At 38.2% G+C, this 24,541-nt stretch overlaps 1 protein-coding gene across 1 annotated transcript in view; it reads left to right on the top strand.

Moving 5' to 3' along the window:
• Positions 1 to 4,814: 4,814 nt before the first annotated feature.
• Positions 4,815 to 24,541, top strand: part of arap2 (ArfGAP with RhoGAP domain, ankyrin repeat and PH domain 2) — a gene marked incomplete at its 5' end in the record, with an annotated part of 85,497 nt that continues 65,770 nt past the window's right edge. The window contains 4 exons of the mRNA XM_030161950.1: positions 4,815 to 5,031; positions 6,628 to 6,713; positions 6,803 to 6,985; positions 13,786 to 13,960. Coding sequence (XP_030017810.1) covers positions 4,815 to 5,031; positions 6,628 to 6,713; positions 6,803 to 6,985; positions 13,786 to 13,960 — 661 coding nt within the window. The remainder of the gene's footprint in view (positions 5,032 to 6,627; positions 6,714 to 6,802; positions 6,986 to 13,785; positions 13,961 to 24,541) is intronic.

Raw genomic sequence — 24,541 nt, 5'->3', positions numbered from 1 at the left:
CCCATCTGTCTGATGTGTGTTTGGAGGCCTTTACAGAATATATACGAATATAAGATAAGAGCTGAAGCGCTACCTGTAGACGACACCCACCGAAGTGGAACTGGATCGAATAAAAGTGTGAAGGAGGTGACGAATGAAATATACTGTGAGGAAATTAGGAAATGGATTTAAAAAATGGCAGACTTTTATATCATATTTGTACCATGTATTTTAACTGAGGCGGTATGCTAGGGGGCGCTAGTGAGTCATTGTGTTTTGACAATCCTCCAGTTTTCAAACTTTTTACGAAGGTTACGTTCCGATGCAGACAAACATGGTCCAAATCCGATTTTTTTGCCCATATGTGACCTGTATCCGATACGATTTTTTTTCAAATCCGACCCAGACCACTTTCATATGTGGTCCGAAATCTGATACGTATCCGATATTTTCCAATGCGACTTCAGTCTGAACGGCCAGGTGGCGTTTATCTGACCTTTATGTCATTAAAATGCGTCACAATACTTCCATGTGTGTCTGCGTGGTTTCGTATTCCATCAGGACCTCATTTGTCCATGTGGGTCACTTCAGGACCTCTTTAGTGCATGTGGGTCACTTCAGGACCTCTTTAGTCCATGTGGGTCACTTCAGGACCTCTTTAGTGCATGTGGGTCACTTCAGGACCTCTTTAGTGCATGTGGGTCACTTCAGGACCTCTTTAGTCCATGTGGGTCACTTCAGGGTTGCATTCGTTCAGACTCAAAACTGTTAGAAATCGAATTTAATGTGAATATGAACCAACACACAAAAAAAATCGCATTTCACCCAAAAATCCAAATTGTGCATTAGACCTGCTGTGTGAACGGAGCCTTGGATTTTGTTTTATTGTCCTGTTTTATCCTGAAGTCGTGAACCTGATGTGGATCATATGGTCCATGGTGGACTTCAAGTCTCACTGGACTTCCTGTCTTGGTGGACTTCCTATTGTAGTGGACTTCCTGTCTCGGTGGATTTCCTGTTATAGTGGACTTCCTGTTATAGTGGACTTCCTGTCTCGGTGGATTTCCTGCTGTAGTGGACTTCCTGTTGTAGTGGACTTCCTGTTGTAGTGCACTTCCTGTTGTAGTGGACTTCCTGTCATAGTGGTCTTCCTGTCTCGATGGATTTCCTGCTGTAGTGGACTTCCTGTCATAGTGGACTTCCTGCTGTAGTGGACTTCCTGTTGTAGTGGACTTCCTGTCATAGTGGACTTCCTGTCTCAGTGGACTTCCTGTCATAGTGGACTTCCTGCTGTAGTGGACTTCCTGTTGTAGTGGACTTCCTGTCATAGTGGACTTCCTGTCTCAGTGGACTTCCTGTCTCGGTGGATTTCCTGCTGTAGTGGACTTCCTGTTGTAGTGGACTTCCTGTTGTAGTGGACTTCCTGTCATAGTGGACTTCCTGTCTCGATGGATTTCCTGCTGTAGTGGACTTCCTGTCATAGTGGACTTCCTGTCATAGTGGACTTCCTGCTGTAGTGGACTTCCTGTTGTAGTGGACTTCCTGTCATAGTGGACTTCCTGTCTCAGTGGACTTCCTGTCATAGTGGACTTCCTGCTGTAGTGGACTTCCTGTTGTAGTGGACTTCCTGTCATAGTGGACTTCCTGTCTCAGTGGACTTCCTGTCTCGGTGGACTTCCTGTCTCGGTGGACTTCCTGTCATAGTGGACTTCCTGTCCTGGTGGACTTCCTGTCCAGGTGCAGGTCGTTTGTCCTCAGAGTCTGCTCAGCTCGTCACTAATTATCACCTGGTCTTGGTCCTTATTGGCTGCAGTCTCCTGGGACCCGGGTGCGTGGACTTGGAGGTGGTCCTGGTCCCTAGGGGTCCGGGTCGATGTGGTAACGGTCGTTTGTTTGTTTGTTTGTTTGTGTCGTCGTCTTCATCCCATCGATCTGTTTGTGTCAGAGTCGCCGCTTCGTTAATACGCGCCTCGTAATTGCGGCGTTGAAGCGAACGCGCGCTGGAATGAAGATGAGCGTCGGTCTGGAGGCGCGGTGATGAGGTGACGGACGCCTCGACGCCCATCGATCGGCGTCCTCCACCGGCTCCTGGTGGATTAGACTCAAACCGGTCTAATCACTTTAAGCTGAACGCAGTCCAATCGGCCGGTGTGGTTTTCACCGCCGTTAAACGGACGTAGATTCGACTGCAGACGCTGACGAGAGTTTGGAGAAGAAAGGGTGAGTTCAGTAAAAAGATGGAACAAAAGAACGAAGGAAGGACGAAGACAGAAAAAAAACACAGGACTGAGTCTGAGAAGATTATACCTGAAGAGGAGGATCTACAAGAAAGAAGTATGAAGAACAGAAAATAGGATCAAAAGAAAAAAAAAAGACCAAAATAATCAATAAAATGAACAAAAATAAAAAAGATTTGTAAAAAAAAAAAAAAAGAAAGAAAAAGAAAAAGACCAAAATAATCAATAAAACGAACAAGTTCCAGGTCTGTGTTGTATTTCTGGGTCCGTGCACTGGTTCTGGTTCTGGGTCCGTGTTGTGGTTCTGGGTCCTTGTACTGGTTCTGTGTTCTGGTTCTCGGTCCTTGTTGTGGTTCCATCATCAGTGTGAACAGTCCTCTCTGTAGTTGTGACCTGGGTCCAGCAGGTCCATTATCAGGTCCATTATCAGGTCCATTATCAGGTCCAGCAGGTCCAGACCAGCTGAACCCACTCATCCTATTGATCTGTGTTTGGCTGTGAATGCACATCCTCTTCAGAGCTCGGGGCCAAAGCAGAACCCCCCCCCCCCCCCCCCCCCCCCCCAGCACCGTCCTTCCTTCCTCACCTCCGTCCTCCTCAGCCTCCCCGTTGCCATGGAGACGCCGGTCCTCTCTAAGTGCTGTCTTTTTCCTCGTTAAACCCTCCTCAACTTTACGTGTTCGAACCGACTCTTTCCAGGATGTTCTCCACCGTCGTCATGGCGACGGCGCCACCTCGTTAGACGGTAACAGACGTATGAGTCCAAAGGGTGTCCAGAACCAAAGGGTGTCCAGAACCAAAGGGTGTCCAGAACCAAAGGGTCCAAAGGGTGTCCAGAACCAAAGGGTCCAAAGGGTGTCCAGAACCAAAGGGTCCAAAGGGTGTCCAGAACCAAAGGGTGTCCAGAACCAAAGGGTCCAAAGGGTGTCCAGAACCAAAGGGTGTCCAGAACCAAAGGGTCCAAAGGGTGTCCAGAACCAAAGGGTGTCCAGAACCAAAGGGTCCAAAGGGTGTCCAGAACCAAAGGGTGTCCAGAACCAAATGGTCCAAAGGGTGTCCAGAACCAAAGGGTGTCCAGAACCAAAGGGTGTCCAGAACCAAATGGTCCAAAGGGTGTCCAGAACCAAAGGGTGTCCAGAACCAAAGGGTCCAAAGGGTGTCCAGAACCAAAGGGTGTCCAGAACCAAAGGGTCCAAAGGGTGTCCAGAACCAAAGGGTGTCCAGAACCAAAGGGTCCAAAGGGTGTCCAGAACCAAAGGGTGTCCAGGACCAAAGGGTCCAAAGGGTGTCCAGAACCAAAGGGTGTCCAGAACCAAAGGGTCCAAAGGGTGTCCAGAACCAAAGGGTGTCCAGGACCAAAGGGTCCAAAGGGTGTCCAGAACCAAAGGGTGTCCAGAACCAAAGGGTGTCCAGAACCAAATGGTCCAAAGGGTGTCCAGAACCAAAGGGTGTCCAGAACCAAAGGGTGTCCAGAACCAAATGGTCCAAAGGGTGTCCAGAACCAAAGGGTGTCCAGAACCAAAGGGTCCAAAGGGTGTCCAGAACCAAAGGGTGTCCAGAACCAAAGGGTGTCCAGAACCAAAGGGTCCAAAGGGTGTCCAGAACCAAAGGGTGTCCAGAACCAAAGGGTCCAAAGGGTGTCCAGAACCAAAGGGTGTCCAGAACCAAAGGGTCCAAAGGGTGTCCAGAACCAAAGGGTGTCCAGAACCAAAGGGTGTCCAGAACCAAAGGGTCCAAAGGGTGTCCAGAACCAAAGGGTGTCCAGAACCAAAGGGTGTCCAGAACCAAAGGGTGTCCAGAACCAAAGGGTGTCCAGAACCAAAACAGTCCAAAGTGCTGTTAGGACAATTCAAATAACCATTATTTAATAAAACAGGGTTGAATAATAATAAATAAAAATAAAAAATAAAAATAAAAATCCACCATGTCTGCATTTGAATAAATACCTAAAAAATATCGATACAGTAGTTTTTAATATCGATACATTATTGTGAAATGAAATATCGCGATATATTGCAGAACCGATATTTCCTCCCAGCCCTAACGTGGACACGGAGGCGGAGACTCGTCCTCTTCTACTTCCTGTCTTTGTCGTTTTGGTTAATGTTCTTAAGTCCATTTTCCTTGATTAATTCATTTTTTCTTCACATTTGGATTATTTTTACAATTTCTGTTTGTTTTTCTTGTTCTTTCAGGTTCATCAGTTTGATTGATTTGTTTTTTTTTTCCTAATATTGTTTTATTTCGTAAATTTTGATTATTTTGTTCATTTTTTTAAACGATTCCTTCACTTTTGTTCATTTTTTATTATTTTTTTAATCTTTTTGGTTAATTTTAAGTCTTTTTAGTCCATTTTCTTTGATTAATTGATTTTTTTTGTCACTTTTTTGATTATTTTGTTTCTTTTAGTTTATTTTAACATCAGTTCCATCTGTTTCATTTTCCTGCTCTCTCTCTCTCTCTCTCTCTCTCTCTCTCTCTCTCTCTCTCTCTCTCTCTCTCTCTCTCTCTCTGGTGTTTAACTGATGTCAGATCATTAACACTGACTCCTGTGTTGTTTGTTATGTTTGTTATTGTTGTTTTTGTTTCTGTGGTTGCCATGGCGACGGCTTCAGCTTCACGGCCGAGTCGGAGCGTGAGAAGGAGGAGTGGGTGGAGTCGATCCAGGAGTCGATCGCAGAGACGTTGTCCGACTACGAAGTGGCCGAAAAGATCTGGTTCAACGAGGCTAACAGGGTCTGCGCCGACTGCCACGCCCCCCGGCCAGAGTGGGCGTCGGTCAACCTGGGCGTGGTCATCTGCAAGAAGTGTGCAGGTCAGACTCCTCCCACTCCCCCTCCTCTTCTTTTGCAGATATTTCGTCCATTTGCTAATTTTTGTTAATTTAGGTTCTTATTTTGTTCATTTCTTAAAACATTATTTTTGATCCTTTGTTCATTTTCATGAATTTTCTCCTTTTTGATTATTTTATCAATATTATGTTTTTATTTTGTTACATGTTCATGCTGGTATTTTGTTCTTTTTTTATACATAAATTTAGTTCATTTTATTAATTTTGATTAACTTTGTTTTATTAATTGTGTTCATTATTTTGGTCATTATATTTAATTTTCTTGAAATTTTAAATAGTTTTGTTCTGTGTTTTGATAATTTTTTTCAATTTGGTGCATATTTTGTTAAGTAAAAAAAATCTTAATATTTTTCATTTTTTTGTTTTTTATTTTAGTCTTTCTTTTCAATTTGGTTCTTATTTTCTTCATTTTGTTTAATTTTCTTGAAATTTTTAACATTTCTTTTCATTATTTGTCTCTTTCAACTTGCTGCTAATTTTCTTAACAGTTTTACAGTTTTGTTCATTATTTTCATCTTTTTTTAAAAATTACTTGTAATAAATTTTCTTAATTTTCATACTTTTGTTGATCATTTGGTCCATGTTTCATTTATTTTGTTGATTATTTTGTATTCTTTATCTGTACTTTAACATTGTTTTTTTCTTCTTCTCTTTTTTTTTTTTTTTTTTTTTTTTTTTTTTACATGTAGTCATAAGTCTAACAGCAAATTTTCATAGTTTTGCTCATTTTAAACTTTCTTTTCAATTTGGTGCTTATCTTTTTAATTTTCTTAAATTTTCTTGATAATTTTCATAGTTTTGTTTGTTACTTTAGTCTTTATTTTTCAATTTGGTGCTTATTTTCTTAATTTTATTGAATTTTCTTAATTGTCATAGTTTTGTTCATTTTTTTAAAAATAATTGTACTTAATTTTCTTGATTATTTTGATACTTTTGTTGAATATTTGGTCCATGTTTCATTTATTTTGTTGATTATTTTGTATTTATTTTATTTACTTTTACATTCTTTCAGTTTTTTTTCGTACATGTATTCATAAATCTAACTGCATGTGTAAATGATGCGTTCAAGGTCTTTTCTATTTGGTACACATTTTCTTCATTTTCTTGAATTTTCATAGTTTTGCTCATTATTTTAGTCTTTCTTTTTCAATTTGGTGATTATTTTCTTCATTTTATTGAATTTTCTTGATAAATTTCATAGTTTTGTTAATTATTTTAGTCTTTTTTTCCATTTAGAGCTTGTTTTCTTCATTTTATTGAATTTTCTTGATAATTGTCATAGTTTTATTCATTATTTTGGTCTTTTTTAAAATAATTGTACTAAATTTTATTAAATAGTCTTGATAATTTTAATATTTTTGTTCATTATTTTAGTTTTTTTTTTTTTTTCAATTTAGTGGCTATTTTCTTAATTTTTTTTTAAATTTTCTTGATCATTTTCATAGTTTTGTTCATTAATTTGGTCTTTTTTTTAAAAAATAATTGTACTTATTTTATTGATAATTTTTTTTCGTACATGTCTTCATAAATGTAATTGTATGTGTTGGTGATGCGTTCAAGGTCAACACCGTTCCCTCGGTCCGAGTATTTCCAAAGTTCGTAGTCTGAAACTGGACAGCAGCATCTGGACCAACGAGCTGGTGGAGGTACGACCGCCGGCACCGATCCGTTTACGATCCGTTTATAATCCCGCTGATCGATGTCTAATCGCTTCTCGTCTGTGTTTGACCTCCAGCTCTTCCTCGAGGTCGGAAATGCCAACGCCAACAGCTTCTGGGCCGCCAATCTGCCGGCGGAGGACGAGCTGTTCGCCGGCGCCTCGGCCGAGCAGCGAGCGACTTATGTCCGACGGAAATACCGGGAGAGGAAGTACCGTCGGGTCCTGGAGGGACTGGACGAGCCGGAGCAGCTCAACCAGGTAGGGCTTTAATAAAGACCGGGGTCAAAGGTCGGGGGTGGGGGGGGCTTTAGGGTGGGATCAGCGCCGAGTTTGGAGAGTCATCATATCACAAATACCCTCCGTCCAAGGATTTAAAGACAGAGATGATTAAAAAGACAAGAGGAGGTTTGGACAGAAGGGGGCGGGGTTTCAAATGAACAAAAAATTAACAACACTTGAAATCATCAAGATAATGAACTGCTTTAGCGAAGTGAATACACAAAAAAATTATGAAAATGAACGAAAATCAATCAAATGGTCATGGAAATGAACAAAAAATGACCAAAATTATTATGAAAATGAACAAAAATGAATGAAAAAATGAACAAAAAATAACAATTATTAAGATAATGGAGACAAAAATGTACCAAATGAATGAACATTTTTTGAAAATGAACAAAATTATCAAGAGAATGAACTGCTTTAGTGAAGCTAAAAATACACAAAAAAGTATGAAAATGAACAAAAATGAACAAAATCATCAAAATAATTAACAAAATTACAAAAAAAAAGAAAATGAACAAAATTAATATGAAAATAAACAAAAAGTAACCAAAATTTTTGTAAACTTATGAAAATTCATTATATTTGTGGATGATGGGATACATTTAAAGAACTTTTGCACAATATTTCATGGGAATTTAAAAAATCGGGAACAGGGAAATGTTGGCAAATGCAGAATTCTGTTTAAAAAAAGACAAATATGACTGCTTTAAAGGCTGGATGAGTGTGACTCTGGACCTGGTCTGTAGAAAACCAGTCCAGAACAGGGTCCAGGATCCAGGGTCCAGGATCCAGGGTCCAGGGTCCAGGGTCCAGGGTCCAGTCCATGAACCAAATCCTCTGAACCCTGTTGGCCGGTATCTGCCTGACCTTTGGACCAGAAGACGCCGACGGGAAGGTGTGATCGATCTGCTGCGTGAGTGCGTGGACGCTGGGAGGGTTTGGACGACCGCGACTGAAGAAAAAAACAAACAGAGGTCTTCTTTGGCTGGGTCTGAAAAGCAGAAACCGAAGAGTGAAAGTTTCACCTGCGTCAGCGTTTACGCAGATCAACTGGGATGTATTGTTTTGGCGGGGGGGGGGGGGGGGGGGGGGGGGGGGGTGAAGAAGAGGTAGAGTGGCTGAATAAGTGGAAAAGTGGAAAAGTGGATTAGACCCAGAAGAGAAAAGGCTGGAGTTAGTTTGACTGAAGCTTTAGAGGATTTAGGCAGAGAGGGTTTAATATGAGAGGGATGGATGGAAAGGAGGGTTTAAGAAGAGGACGAAAGAAAGAAAGAAAAGAACAGAGAAGAGTTTAATATGAGAGGGATGGATGGAAAGGAGGGTTTAAGAAGAGGACGAAAGAAGAAAGAAAGAAAGAACAGAGAAGAGTTTAATATGAGAGGGATGGATGGAAAGGAGGGTTTAAGAAGAGGACGAAAGAAAGAAAGAAAAGAACAGAGAAGAGTTTAATATGAGAGGGATGGATGGAAAGGAGGGTTTAAGAAGAGGACGAAAGAAAGAAAGAAAAGAACAGAAGAGTTTAATATGAGAGGGATGGATGGAAAGGAGGGTTTAAGAAGAGGACGAAAGAAAGAAAGAAAAGAACAGAAGAGTTTAATATGAGAGGGATGGATGGAAAGGAGGGTTTAAGAAGAGGACGAAAGAAAGAAAGAAAGAACAGAGAAGTGTTTAATATGAGAGGGATGGATGGAAAGGAGGGTTTAAGAAGAGGACGAAAGAAAGAAAGAAAAGAACAGAGAAGAGTTTAATATGAGAGGGATGGATGGAAAGGAGGGTTTAAGAAGAGGACGAAAGAAAGAAAGAAAAGAACAGAGAAGAGTTTAATATGAGAGGGATGGATGTGAATGGAAATGAGGGTTTAAGAAGAGGACGAAAGAAGAAAGAAAGAGGAAGGAGGGAGGGAAAGAAAGAAAGACAGAAAGAAAGACAGAAAGGGAAAGAGACGAGTTTAAGGGTTTAATAAGAGGATGAAAGAAGGAAAAAAGACAGAAGAGGAAGAAGGGAGAGAAAGAAAAGAATGGAGATGAGTTTAAGGGTTTAATAAGAGGACAACGACGAAGGAAAAAAGAGGAGGAGGTCTAAAAGCACGGAAGGAGAGAAAGAAAGAACGAAAGAAAGAAAGGAATGTAGGGGGACAAAGAATGAAGAAGAGGAGGAGGTCAAAAAGGGTGTGGACAGAAGAGGTGAAACTAAAACTACACAAAAAAAATTATGAAAATAAACCAAAACAAATAAAAAATGAACAAAATCAAGAGTATGAACAAAAAAATGAAGAAAATGTTGAAAATGAACTAAATAATCAACAATAAAATAATGAACATTTTATGAAGCTAAAACTACACAAATAAAACTATTATGAAAATATACAAAAATGAACGAAAAATGAACAAAATCAAGAAAATGAACAAAAGAATTTGTAAAATTAGAAAAATGAACTGCTGTAGTGAAGCTAAAAATACACCAAGAAAAGTATGAAAATGAAAAAGTGTTGTGAAAATGAACAAAAAATGAACTAAAGAAATGAATAAAATGAATATGAAAATGAACAAAATTACTGTGAAAATGAACAAAAACAAACAAAATGAACAAAAAAGAACAAAATCATCAATATAATGAACAAAAAAAATTACAAAAATTTTAATATTAGGAAAATGAACAAACAAAATCATCAAGAAAATGAACTGCTGTAGTGAAGCTAAAAATACACCAAGAAAAGTATGAAAATGAAAAAGTGTTGTGAAAATGAACAAAAAATGAACTAAAGAAATGAATAAAATGAATATGAAAATGAACAAAATTACTGTGAAAATGAACAAAAACAAACAAAATGAACAAAAAAGAACAAAATCATCAATATAATGAACAAAAAAAATTACAAAAATTTTAATATTAGGAAAATGAACAAACAAAATCATCAAGAAAATGAACTGCTGTAGTGACGCTAAAAACAAAAAAATGAACAAAATTATGAAAATGAATGAAAGTCGACCACATGATGGAAATGAACACAATTATAAAACTGAACAAAAACGAAACACAATCATTATGGAAAATGAATGAAAACCAAAAATGAACAAAATTATGAAAATTAGCAAAATTCTCAAGAAAATGAAATGATTTTCTTTTGTGACGTTAAAACTGTTTTATTCCTGACTTTATTTCATTTATTTGTAAAAACTGAGCTTCTTTCTTTACTACGATAAACATCCTTAAACTCTGTTTTCCATCAGTAAATGTCGTATTTTTCATGTTTTCACCAACGTCATTAAAACTCTTATTTTTGTAAAACAGTTTCATCTTATTAATAAATCATCGTAATAATAAAACTGACTGAAATGTGACGTTAATAAAGTTAAAGTGTTTATTTTTTCACATAAACATCAGTTTTAATGGCTTCCTCTTCAAACTTCATTAATGTACAACTATAAAACAGACTCTGGCTAATACCTGGTCAATACCTGGTCCTGTCTAAAACCTGGTCCTGTCTAATACCTGGTCCTGGTTAAAACCTGCTCCTGTCTAATACCTGGTCGTGGCTAATACCTGGTCCTGGTTAAAACCTGGTCCTGTCTAATACCTGGTCCTGGTTAAAACCTGCTCCTGCCTAAAACCTGGTCCTGCCTAATACCTGGTCCTGGTTAAAACCTGCTCCTGCCTAATACCTGGTCCTGGTTAAAACCTGATCCTGGTTAAAACCTGATCCTGGTTAAAACCTGCTCCTGCCTAATACCTGGTCCTGGTTAAAACCTGGTCCTGGTTAAAACCTGCTCCTGTCTAAAACCTGGTCCTGTCTAAAACCTGATCCTGGTTAAAACCTGGTCCTGGTTAAAACCTGCTCCTGTCTAAAACCTGGTCCTGTCTAATACCTGGTCCTGGTTAAAACCTGATCCTGGTTAAAACCTGGTCCTGGTTAAAACCTGATCCTGGTTAAAACCTGCTCCTGTCTAAAACCTGGTCCTGGTTAAAACCTGCTCCTGTCTAATACCTGGTCCTGGTTAAAACCTGATCCTGGTTAAAACCTGGTCCTGTCTAATACCTGGTCCTGGTTAAAACCTGCTCCTGGTTAAAACCTGGTCCTGGTTAAAACCTGCTCCTGTCTAAAACCTGCTCCTGTCTAAAACCTGGTCCTGGGACCTTTCCACCACAAACCCACTGAACCCTTGTTAATCGTAGTGTTTTTGTAAATGCTGTTTTATTCGTAGTTATGGCTCCGTGGGTCGCTCATCGTCGTGGACTCCGTCGTGGACTCCGTCGTGGACTCCTGCGTTAAACCTCCGTTCACAGACTGAGCTCCACTAATAAAACAAATCCCAGACTGTTGAACTGGTTTCCACCTGCACACATCCACAGGAACATGACTCTGCTGGCCCCGCCCCCCCCCCCCCCCCCCCATGTTCCCCATTAGGAGCTGGTTCGTATCCAGGCGACCTCCAGCGAGTCTCCACAGACCACATGACCTACAGCGAGGGGGGGGGGGCGTCGGAGGACCTTCTTATATCATTACACTCACACACACACTCACACTCACACACACACACACACACACACACACTCACACACACACACACTACACACACACACACACACACACACACTCTCTCTCTCCAGCGGCCTCTGTAATTACCACAACATGGAAGGTCGTTTCTACAGACGACGCAGAATAAGGCGGAGCTAATCTGACCCTGACATGGGGGGGGGGGGGGCAAAAGACCCACGAAGGATGAGAACGAACTGAAATTTAGATGGATTCACCCTGAGAACGACAGGAACTCCATATATGGGCATATAGGGACATCCTTGTATGTCCTTATAAGGACATGTTCATATGTCCTTATGTGGACATCCTGGGGGCGTGGTCACAGAATGCATTTTTTCATCTTCTAAACCTATGATGTGCTGTTTTCTCCTCACTGTTCCAGGTTTTCTTCATGTTTTTGTGCTTTTCTTCTGCAGAATACTGTAAATATTTAACTGTATTTGTGTTTTCAGATCAAACCGTTCAGTTCAGACTGAAATTATTCTCATCATTCTGTCTCATTCCTCTGTAAACTTGATTTGATTCTGATTTGAATTGATAAAGCACTGTGTGACTGTCTGTGAAAAGTGCTCTAGAAATAAAATTTACTTACTTTTTAATGTTTTTATTCTTAGTTCATTTAAAACGTCTGATTTCGATAGTTTTACTTTGAAATGTGTCATTATTTCCTGTTTTATTTTATTTTAAATATATTTACATGAGTTTCAGTCGTAGAGTGAAGTCTGTTATTTAAACATGGACAGTTTTTTTTCAGTTTCCTGAAGTTTTTCTTTGGTTTTTCTTTAGTTTCTTGGTTTTTTGTTGGTTTTTCTTTGGTTTCCTGTTTTTTCTTTCTCTCTTTTCCATCCTCTTTTCCTTCTACTTCCTGTCTTTCTCCTCTTTCTTCCTCTCCTTCTCTTTTTCACCCCCTTCATTGTTTTCGGTTCTTTTCTTTCTCCGTTCTTTGCCTCTGAATCGTTGCTTTCATTATATTTCATACGGCTCATTTGTCCTCCTCTTATTTGCTGCCTGTTTTTTTTTTTTTGTTGGTTTTTTCGTGGATCAGACTTTTCACATTTCCTCCGGGGTGTTTTAAAGTGTGATCTTCTTTGGACGTCTGTCCTCAGATCAGCAGGTTAGAGGTTCTGTGGTTTTTCTGCTGCTGTTTTATGGACCGTTTGTCCTCCGTCAGGTGCTGCTTTCACAGACGGAGGCCGGCCCACCCTGGGTTCAGCGCCTCGGTCCGTCCCACAGCGGTCCTTAAAGGTGTTACCGTGGACGCAGAGTCCACTTAGAGACACCGCCGTCTGTGGACGGACGCATGAGGACGATTATTCAGTTTAGGAGAGGGTTTAAAAGACGGAAAGAAAACAGAGGAATCAGAAGGAAACGACCAGAACAGAGGAGAATATTCACAGACAGACCATCAGTAACAGATGATAGAATAATAATAATTATAATAATAACAGTAATAATAATAATAACAGTAATAATAATAATAACAGTAATAATAATAATAATAATAACAGTAATAATAATAATAATAATAACAATAATAAAAATAACAGTAATAATAATAATAACAATAATAATAATAACAGTAATAATAATAATAACAATAATAAAAACAACAGTAATAATAATAATAATGATGATAATAATAATAGTAATAATAAAATACTACTACTACTATCACCTACTACTACTACTACTAATAAAATAAGAACAAGAATATAATAATAATAATAATAATAATAATAATAATAATAATAACAATAATAATAATAATAATCGTAATAATAATAATAATAATAATAATAATAATAATAAAAATAATAATAAAATAACAGTAATAATAATGACAGTAATAATAATAATAATAACAATAATAAAAATAACAGTAGTAATAATAATAATAATAATAATAATAATAGTAATAATAAAATACTACTACTACTATCACCTACTACTACTACTACTAATAAAATAAGAACAAGAATATAATAATAATAATAATAATAATAATAATAATAATAATAATAATAATCGTAAAAATAATAATAATAATAATAATAATCGTAAAAATAATAATAATTATAACAACAACAATAAGAATAACAATAATAATAATAATAATAATAATAATGCAGACTCTCAGACTGCGTTCTCCTCCTTCTCCACCAGGTGTCACTGTCGTCCTCCTTCGTGTCTTCTGTCCATCACGTCCTCACATTTACCGTCTTCGTGGTCGTTTCAGGCTCTGTGCGTCGCCGTGGTAACACCAGACGTGTTGCAGACGATGGCGCTGGTCTTCAGCGGCGCCGACGTCATGTGTGCCACCGGCGACCCGACCTTCTCCACCCCGTACCGCCTGGCCCAGAGGTCCGGACAGAGGCTGCAGATGGAGTTCCTGCACCACAACAAACTGACAGGTACCACTACTGCAGGAATCTGAGTACTTTATACACAGGACCACTACTGCAGTAATCTGAGTACTTTATACACAGGACCACTACTGCAGTAATCTGAGTACTCTATACACAGGACCACCACAACAAGATGACAGGTACCACTACTGCAGGAATCTGAGTACTTTATACACAGGACCACTACTGCAGGAATCTGAGTACTTTATACACAGGACCACTACTGCAGGAATCTGAGTACTTTATACACAGGACCACTACTGCAGGAATCTGAGTACTTTATACACAGGACCACTACTGCAGGAATCTGAGTACTTTATACACAGGACCACTACTGCAGTAATCTGAGTACTTTATACACAGGACCACTACTGCAGTAATCTGAGTACTTTATACACAGGACCACTACTGCAGTAATCTGAGTACTTTATACACAGGACCACTACTGCAGGAATCTGAGTACTTTATACACAGGACCACTACTGCAGGAATCTGAGTACTTTATACACAGGACCACTACTGCAGTAATCTGAGTACTTTATACACAGGACCACTACTGCAGTAATCTGAGTACTCTATACACAGGACCACTACTGCAGTAATCTGAGTACTTTATACACAGGACCACTACTGCAGGAATCTGAGTACTTTATACACAGGACCACTACTGCAGTAATCTGAGTACTCTATACACAGGACCACTACTGCAGTAATCTGAGTACTCTATACACAGGACCACCACAACAAGATGACAGGTACCACTACTGCAGGAATCTGAGTACTTTATACACAGGACCACCACAACAAACTGACAGGTACCACTACTGCAGGAATCTGAGTACTTTATACACAGGACCACTACTGCAGTAATCTGAGTACTCTATACACAGGACCACCACAACAAGATGACAGGTACCACTACTGCAGGAATCTGAGTACTTTATACACAGGACCACTACTGCAGTAATCTGAGTACTCTATACACAGGACCACCACAATAAGATGACAGGTAGCACTACTGCAGTAATCTGAGTACTTTATACACAGGACCACTACTGCAGTAATCTGAGTACTTTATACACAGGACCACTACTGCAGTAATCTGAGTACTTTATACACTAGGACCACTACTGCAGTAATCTGAGTACTCTATACACAGGACCACCACAACAAGATGACAGGTACCACTACTGGAGTAATCTGAGTACTTTATACACAGTACCACCACAACAAGCTGACAGGTACAACTACTGGAGTAATCTGAGTACTTTATACACAGTACCACCACAACAAGCTGTCAGGTACCAACACTGGAGTAATCTGAGTACTTTATACACAGTACCACCATTATAGTACTCTACTGAGTACTTCATACACAGTACCACTACTGTAGTACTCTACTGAGTACTTTACACACAGTACCACTACTGTAGTATTCTACTGAGTACTTCATACACAGTGCCACCATTGTAGTACTCTACTGAGTACTTCACATGCAGTATTCTAAGTACTTTACACACAGTACCACTACTGTAGTATTCTACTGAGTACTTTACACACAGTACCACTACTGTAGTATTCTACTGAGTACTTCATACACAGTGCCACCATTGTAGTACTCTACTGAGTACTTCACATGCAGTATTCTAAGTACTTTACACACAGTACTCCATGACTCCACGTCCAGATCCTTAAACTTTAACTCCAGACCAAACATGTGCCTTTAAAATAATAATAATGTCATATTTATTTAAAGTGAACTTTAACTATTAGGACATTTTTGACCTTTTCCTGGTTCTGTTACATAATAGTAATAATAATAATAATAATAATGATAATTGCTGACCTCTACTGTTCAATACATGAAATTACACGTCTGGTATCATTGTTCCTTATTTTCTGATTCTCTCGTTCGTCGTTTGTTAAATTGCTGTTACATTAAACAGACGTGTGCTTTAGTCCAAACAGGCTGAAACAGGTTTAATGTGGACTCCTTTTCTCCTGGAAGGGATTTGATGAATATTTAAAGGAGTTTCCTTCGGTCTGAGACGTTAAAGTCCGAGGTTTATAATAAAACCTGTATTTAATAAACGACAGAATCCACAGAAGACTTGGATCTGTTCATCACCAGCAGAAGGAATCAATGAAAACAACAGAAAAAACAGACGAATAAATAATAGAAAAACACACGAATGACCCTGGATTATTTCACATCAGTGTTTACGACACAGGACAGAATAAAACTGATGTACGATAAAAATACGAACAAGGAGTCATTTATCGGATTAAAACCGAACAAGAGTTTATGAAGGTTGAAATTAAAACAACGGAACAAAAACTGACACGACACAAAAACACAGGAAACAGGAAAATCTGGGAAAGTATGGAACAAAAGGAAAAAAAAGAAACGGAACAAGATGGAAAAATATGCAAAAAAAAAACAAAAAAAAAAAACGCAAGATGAAAAATGTGCTAAAAGTGCAACAAGATGAAAATGAAAAAAAACCAACAAAAATAAAAAATACTCAAAAATGTGCAACTAAATGAAAATGACACAAATGGAATTTAACTTTTTTCACTAAAACAAATGGAACGTTTGTAGTTGTCAGTATTTATACTGTAGTCTGTTATTGTTTAGTTTATTTCCTTCTTTCATCCTTCCATCCCTTCGTTTTCTTTCGTTCGTCCTTTTCATCTTTCAGTCTTTTCTTCTCATCCTTTCTTTCCTTCCTTCCTTCCTTTCCTCCCTCCCTTCTTTCTTTCTTTCTTTCTTCCTTTCCTTCCTTCTTTCCTTCCCTCCTTCTTTCTTTCTTTCCAGTATATTCCACACATTCACATTTTCGTTCATAATCATATTAATCCTTTTTTCCAGACTTCAGCCGTTATCATTAAACCCATCAGATTCGTTAACATTAACCTTCGTTCATATAAATATTTACACTCTTTCTCATTACGTGTTTGTTAATCAATCCCATAATGCACTGCTGTCTGATCCATTCTGGTCTAAACCCAAACTCCAGCTGAAATCAGCTCAGAGTTCATCAGTCACGTCAGATTCTACTTCTGTTTTATCTCTGCGGTTTGAGTCGGAAAAACTGTTTTGCAACCGTTGCCGTGGGCGACCAGCTGGTTAATTGGCCGCTCTGTCATGTGACCTCCCTTCGCTGGGGACCGAGCCAATCAGTGCTGACCACACGTCTGAGCCGCCGCCCCCGAAGACGCCGCCGTGTCATTTTAGCGGGACGGGCCCCGGGGGGACGGTTTAGACTGCCTCGTTACCATGGATACGGCGTCACACCCCCAGGTTATTTTGTGTGTGTTCATCTTGTCTATGTTACTATGTACAGTAAAGCATGGTGCATTCAAGTACACCCCGTAAATTCAGACATCTACACTCAGATGGTCCAACAAAGGCTGGAAATAGATTTAATAATAATAATAATAATAATAATAATAATAATGCATGTTAAAGTTATACTATAATCCAGATATTTTGTCTCGTAAAATACACTGAAAAAAAAACATATACATGACATTTTTTTAGCTTTACTTTTTAATGGACTGAAATTAACGATAATAAAACCAGAACTACAGCGACACTAAATGACTCGAACCAATGACATTTTTACAGTGTTGTGTCACAAAAATCTGCAGCTAAAATGTCCAGATTAGGAGGATTTAGATGGAAAAAGCATACAGAAAACTATTATTTTACGCTGATGATACTATCATTTACATTAGAATTTATTTGTGTCCATTTCCTTAAATATTCCTCATATTTTCCAAACAGACTTAATGTTTTAATGCATTTCAGGTGAATTATTAATTATCTTTATTTTGCATCATTGCGCATCTTCACAACATTAAGACTGAATTAACCCTTAAAGTCCTAGAAGTAGTTTTTTTGTCGACTTCCAAACGCAATGAATTATCAGTTGTTTCTATTTTACATCATCTACATTAAGAGTCAAACCAATGGAATTTTCAGTTTTGGCCAATTACGGTGTAAAAATCTTCATCTTAAATGTCCAGGTTAGGAGGATTTAGGTTGAAAAAACATAAAGAAAACTATCCTTTTACACTGATGATATTGTCATTTACATTAGAATTTATTTGCATCCATTTCCTTAAATATTCCTCACATTTTCCAAAAAGACTTAATGTTCTAATGCATTTCAGGTGAATTATTCATTATTTTTATTTTGCATCATCTACACTAAGACTCAAACCAATGGAATTTTCACAGTTTTGTCCAACTATGGTGTAAAAATCTCCATCTTAAATGTCCAGATCACGAAGATTTAGGTGGAAAAATCACATAGAAAACTATCATTTTACGCTGATGATACTGTCATTTACATTAGAATTTATTTGCATCCATTTCCTTAAATATTCCTCATATTTTCCAAACATACTTAATGTTCTAATGCATTTCAGGTGAATTATTCATTATTTTTATTTTGCATCATCTAAATTTAGACTCAGACCAATGGAATTTTCAGTGTTTTGTCTAATTATATTGTAAAAATCTTCATCTTAAATGCTTAGATTAGGAGGATTTAGGTGGAAAATTATGTAAAAAAAACTATCCTTTTACGCTGATGATACTGTCATTTACATTAGAATGTATTTGCGTCCATTTCCTTAAATATTCCTCATATTTTCCAAACAGTCTTAATATTTTAGCACATTACAGGTGAATTATCACTTATTTTAATTTTGCATCATTGTGCATCTTCACATTAAGATTGAATTAACCCTTAAAAGCCGAGAACTAGTTTTGTGTCGACTTCCAAATGCAATGAATTATCATTTATTTTTATTTTGCTTCATTGTGCATCTTCACAACATTAAAACTCAAACCAATGGAATTTTCACAGTTTTGTCCAATTATGTTGGAAAAATCTGCAGTTGAAATGTCCAGATTAGAATGATTTAGGTGGAAAAAACGTGCAAAACTATCCTTTTACGCTGATGATACTGTCACTTATGTTACATTAGAATTTGTGTCCATTTCATTTAATATTCCTCATATTTTCCCTCATATATCTTAATGTTATAGTACATTTCGGGTGAATTATTAATTTTTTTTTTAAATTTTGCATCATTATGCATCTTCACATTAAGATCAAATTAACCCTTAAAGTCCTAGAACTAGTTTTTTGTCAACTTCCAAATGCAATGAATTATCAGTTGTTTCTATTTTACATCATCTACATTAAGACTCAAACCAATGGAATTTTCACAGTTTTGTCCAATTATGTTGGAAAAATCGTCATCTTAAATGTCAAGATTAGGATGATTCAGGTGGAAAAAAACATATAGAAAACTATCCTTTTATGCTGATGATATCGTCATTTACATTAGAATTTATTTACATCCATTTCTTTAAATATTCTTCATATTTTCCAAACAGACTTAATGTTCTAATGCATTTCAGGCGAATTATTCATTATTTTTTATTTTGTATCATCTACACTAAGACTCAAACCAATGGATTTTTTTCCCAGTTTTGTCTCATTATATTGGAAAAATCTTCATCTTAAATGTGAAGATTAGGATGATTTAGGTGGAAAAATCATATATACACAGGGTGGGGAAGGAAAATGTACAATATTTTGAGGCAGGGATTGAAAGACAGTGTATGACCAATTAGTTTAGTGAAAGTCATGAGAATTTATTTGCCACAAGAAAATGTCCATAATAGAAAATGTTTTTATTCTATGTGTCCTCCTTCTTTCTCAATAACTGCCTTCACACGCTTCCTGAAACTTGTGCAAGTGTTCCTCAAATATTGGGGTGACAACTTCTCCCATTCTTCTTTAATAGTATCTTCCAGACTTTCTGGTAATAGTTTTGCTCATAGTCATTCTCTTCTTTCCATTATAAACAGTCTTTATGGACACTCCAACTATTTTTGAAATCTCCTTTGGTGTGACGAGTGCATTCAGCAAATCACACACTCTTTGACGTTTGCTTTCCTGATTACTCATATGGGCAAAAGTTTGTGAAAAGGTATGGATAATAGTGTTAGGTATGATTATGACATCAGTATATGTTTGGGTTCAAAACAACTGACGTAGTGTCTGCTGAGAAAAAACAACTACATGTTAGTTGTAAATTTTGCTTCCCCACCCTGTGTCTCAAATCTTCATCTCAAATGTCCAAATCAGGAGGATTCAGATGCAAAAATCCTATATAGATTAAAAACTAATCAGAGGTAGTTAGTTTTCAACTTTGACCTGTTTCTGGATCCGTTTTTCTTCCGTCATATTCATCTTTGTCAACTTTAATAAATAAATCTGTGTAGAGCAGCTGTAGTAACCATCTCACCATCGCTGTCCTCATTCACATTTTAAAACACGACAAATTACATCCGACGGGGAAAAAAAAAAACAACCTTGAAAAGCAGCAGTTGAACAGATCGGTTACTGTTGAACGGATCGGTCTGAACTGGAAGCTTTTCTTTTGCGAGTTGCCGCTCGTCTCGTTGCCAGTTTTTCGTCTGAACTTGGCTCCAAAAATCACAAATCCAATGAAAGGATAAAAGTGGAAAATAATCCTCCTCTACTCCAGTAAACCCATCCACCGCTCCGCTGTCAATGAAACAAACAGCAGCCACAAAAAAATACTCCAGTTTTCGGCTTCGTACACGACGTCTTTTCAAAAGCAGCTGATCTTCCTGCTCAGACACAAAACTGAATTATGGAATTATTCTCAAACCAATCAGTTTGATTCTGTTAAAGGAGGAAAATGTCACAATAGAGTCATTTACTCCCCAAAATACACTTCAGTTTGTGCATTCTCCAAAACTAAACATCATAACACACACTGTTAACCATTAAATATTCTGTTTTTGTACAAAGAAAATGTTCTGTTACTTTAACTCATGTCACTTAAAAAGGATGGAAACGAATTCCCTGATAAGTGCAGACATTAAAAATATTATTGATTAAATAGTGAAATGAACAACGTTTACTCACTCCTGTTACTGTATTTACACGAGTAAAAGAGTGAAATTTAGCATAAAATGAGTAAATACATGAAAAAGACACATTTTAATTATTTCCAAAATGTTCTGTTTTTGAAATAAACAAATGAATGTGAGAAAAATTCAGGACAAAACATCTAACAAAAAAATAAATAAATAAGAATATAGTTGATTAAATGTGTAACTTCAGTGGTATTTGCAGTCGTGCTGTTTAGTGTAGAATTTGACTCCTGTTCCTGTGGTATTCACCGGTTTAACACCGAGAGTAAATGGAGTTTCAACTGTAAAACTAAAAAAACCTGGTGAAGAGTGTGACAGTAAATAATATTCACTGGAATAAACCAATGAAATACGTCACTGTTACTCAGCCCTGTTGTCTTTATACGAGAACAGAATGATTTTTTATATAAAATGAGCAAATACATGAAACAGTCACATGGGCATTTATGTGAACGTATTTTAGTGATTTACAAAACTTTTTATAGTGTCGATAAGTTAATAATGGGATTAAAGTGCAGGTAAAAGAACATAACATCTAAAAAAAAAAAAAAAGTTATATATGTGTGTGTATATATACACACACACACACACACATATATATGTATATATATATATATATATATATATATATATATATATCCATTAATAACTTGAACCGGGTGCTTTACTGTTTTTTTTTTCAGTCGTCATCCTCGTGTTTGTCGTGAACGTTCGTCGTCCGTAAAAAGGAGGAAATGTCGGCTCAATTAAAACGGTTTCAATTAAACTTATTTTACCTCTGTTGATGAGAGCGCTGGAGGTAGTGGCGATAACATCTGGAGATACTGCAGACGCTGCGGCAGAAAATTGAAGCCGAGAATTGAAGCTAATTGAATTCGCCAACGATAAGGTTGAACATAGAGGGAGCTCCTAAAGCGAAGAGGAAGAAAAAAAGAGTGTAGAAGAAAAAGATGGAAAATGAGCGAGGAAGCGGTCAAAGATGAAGGGGGGGGGGGGGGGGGGGGGGTCGTAGTTTTGGCGCTCTGAACCGTCTTCTGTTTGACTTTGGAACAGAATGACCACCAGACCGAACCAGGACCAAATAAAACACACTTTGTTTAATCACGTTTTCTGCTGCCGGTGGAAAAAACACAGATCATGTTTGGCTTCTTTTGTAAAAACGCCTTCAGGGGGACGTCTTCACGTCAGAAGGTCAGAGCGCAGGTTCAAGTACAAAGTGGGGACCGGTGAGCTGCGGGGACCCGGCGTTTGGCTTAAGGGCACTTGGGCAGCCCAGGCGGCAGTGACGGGGGAATAAACCCAGGTTTATGTGTTTGAAGGACGAACCTGGGATTAACGGCGTCTGAGTCTGGATCCACACACGTGTGTTGAACTGAGGACGCACACGTGCACACATAACGTCCAGATAATTTATGCGACCGCCGCCGCCGGCGTAACGACGGTCCCAACGGAGCGACGGGACTGGACTCATTTAATTTAACTCCTTCATTACTGGGGGTGATAGTTCATTATTCTCATTTATTGAATCTGGTCCTGATCTGAACAGGATTGTATCATCATTATAGATAAAACAGAAGGATTTGAACAGGTTGGAATATTCAGATAATAACAAAGTCAACAAAACCAAGATGAAAACCAACATATGAACACATTTATATAGATTAAAGAAACTATTCCAATGTAGAACAGAGCTGTACTGTTTATTATTATTTAGAATCCAGACACCGTTCATTAATATGTGAAATCAAACTACATTTACATAGAACTGAACATACGTCCTGGCAAATTTGAGACAAATCCAACTCACCATCAGTCAGTATCTACTTTTATCCTCATGAATCTGTATTTCCATTAAGGTTCAAGGCTGGTCTTTGGTCCTGAGTGAAAGCTGAAGAAACTGGACAGTTATTAGTGCGTTTAAATTAATCGTAAAAGACACGACAAGACCGAATAAAATGAAAATAATGCAAAAAAAAAAAAAAAACAACAACATGAAAGACACAGGGTTTGATCCACAGCTGTTTATATATGACATTAATGATTTTTGTTGAAAACCACCCCAAAAACCACCCAAAATTAACCAAAAAACCACCCCAAAACAACCCCCCCCCCCCCAAAAAAAAACAACCTGAAAACCACCAAAGAAATGTCCCAAAAAACAGCCCAAAAACAACCCCCAAACGACCTTAAAAACAGCCCTAAACAACCCCCAAACGACCTTAAAAACAGCCCTAAACAACCCCAAACGACCTTAAAAACAGCCCTAAACAACCCCCAAACGACCTTAAAAACAGCCCTAAACAACCCCAAACGACCTTAAAAACAGCCCTAAACAACCCCCAAACGACCTTAAAAACAGCCCTAAACAACCCCCAAACGACCTTAAAAACAGCCCTAAACAACCCCAAACGACCTTAAAAACAGCCCTAAACAACCCCCAAACGACCTTAAAAACAGCCCTAAACAACCCCCAAACGACCTTAAAAACAGCCCTAAACAACCCCAAACGACCTTAAAAACAGCCCTAAACAACCCCAAACGACCTTAAAAACAGCCCTAAACAACCCCCAAACAACCTTAAAAACAGCCCTAAACAACCCCCAAACGACCTTAAAAACAGCCCTAAACAACCCCCAAACGACCTTAAAAACAGCCCTAAACAACCCCCAAACGACCTTAAAAACAGCCCTAAACAACCCCCAAACGACCTTAAAAACAGCCCTAAACAACCCCAAACGACCTTAAAAACATCCCTAAACAACCCCCAAACGACCTTAAAAACAGCCTTAAACAACCCCCAAACGACCTTAAAAACAGCCCTAAACAACCCCCAAACGACCTTAAAAACAGCCCTAAACAACCCCCAAACGACCTTAAAAACAGCCCTAAACAACCCCCAAACGACCTTAAAAACAGCCCTAAACAACCCCCAAACGACCTTAAAAACAGCCCTAAACAACCCCAAACGACCTTAAAAACAGCCCTAAACAACCCCCAAACGACCTTAAAAACAGCCCTAAACAACCCCCAAACGACCTTAAAAACAGCCCCAAACAACCCCCAAACGACCTTAAAAACAGCCCTAAACAACCCCCAAACGACCTTAAAAACAGCCCTAAACAACCCCCAAACGACCTTAAAAACAGCCCTAAACAACCCCAAACGACCTTAAAAACAGCCCTAAACAACCCCCAAACGACCTCAAAAACAGCCCTAAACAACCCCCAAACGACCTTAAAAACAGCCCTAAACAACCCCCAAACGACCTTAAAAACAGCCCTAAACAACCCCCAAACGACCTTAAAAACAGCCCTAAACAACCCCCAAACGACCTTAAAAACAGCCCAAAACAACCCCAAACGACCTTAAAAACAGCCCTAAACAACCCCCAAACGACCTTAAAAACAGCCCTAAACAACCCCAAACGACCTTAAAAACATCCCTAAACAACCCCCAAACGACCTTAAAAACAGCCCTAAACAACCCCAAACGACCTTAAAAACAGCCCTAAACAACCCCCAAACGACCTTAAAAACAGCCCTAAACAACCCCCAAACGACCTTAAAAACAGCCCTAAACAACCCCCAAACGACCTT

This window comes from Sphaeramia orbicularis, chromosome 18, assembly GCF_902148855.1.
Source record: "Sphaeramia orbicularis chromosome 18, fSphaOr1.1, whole genome shotgun sequence".
NCBI classification, from domain to species: Eukaryota; Metazoa; Chordata; class Actinopteri; order Kurtiformes; family Apogonidae; genus Sphaeramia; species Sphaeramia orbicularis.
Note: the sequence above shows the minus strand (reverse complement) of the source record. Positions and strands in the feature narration are given on the sequence as shown.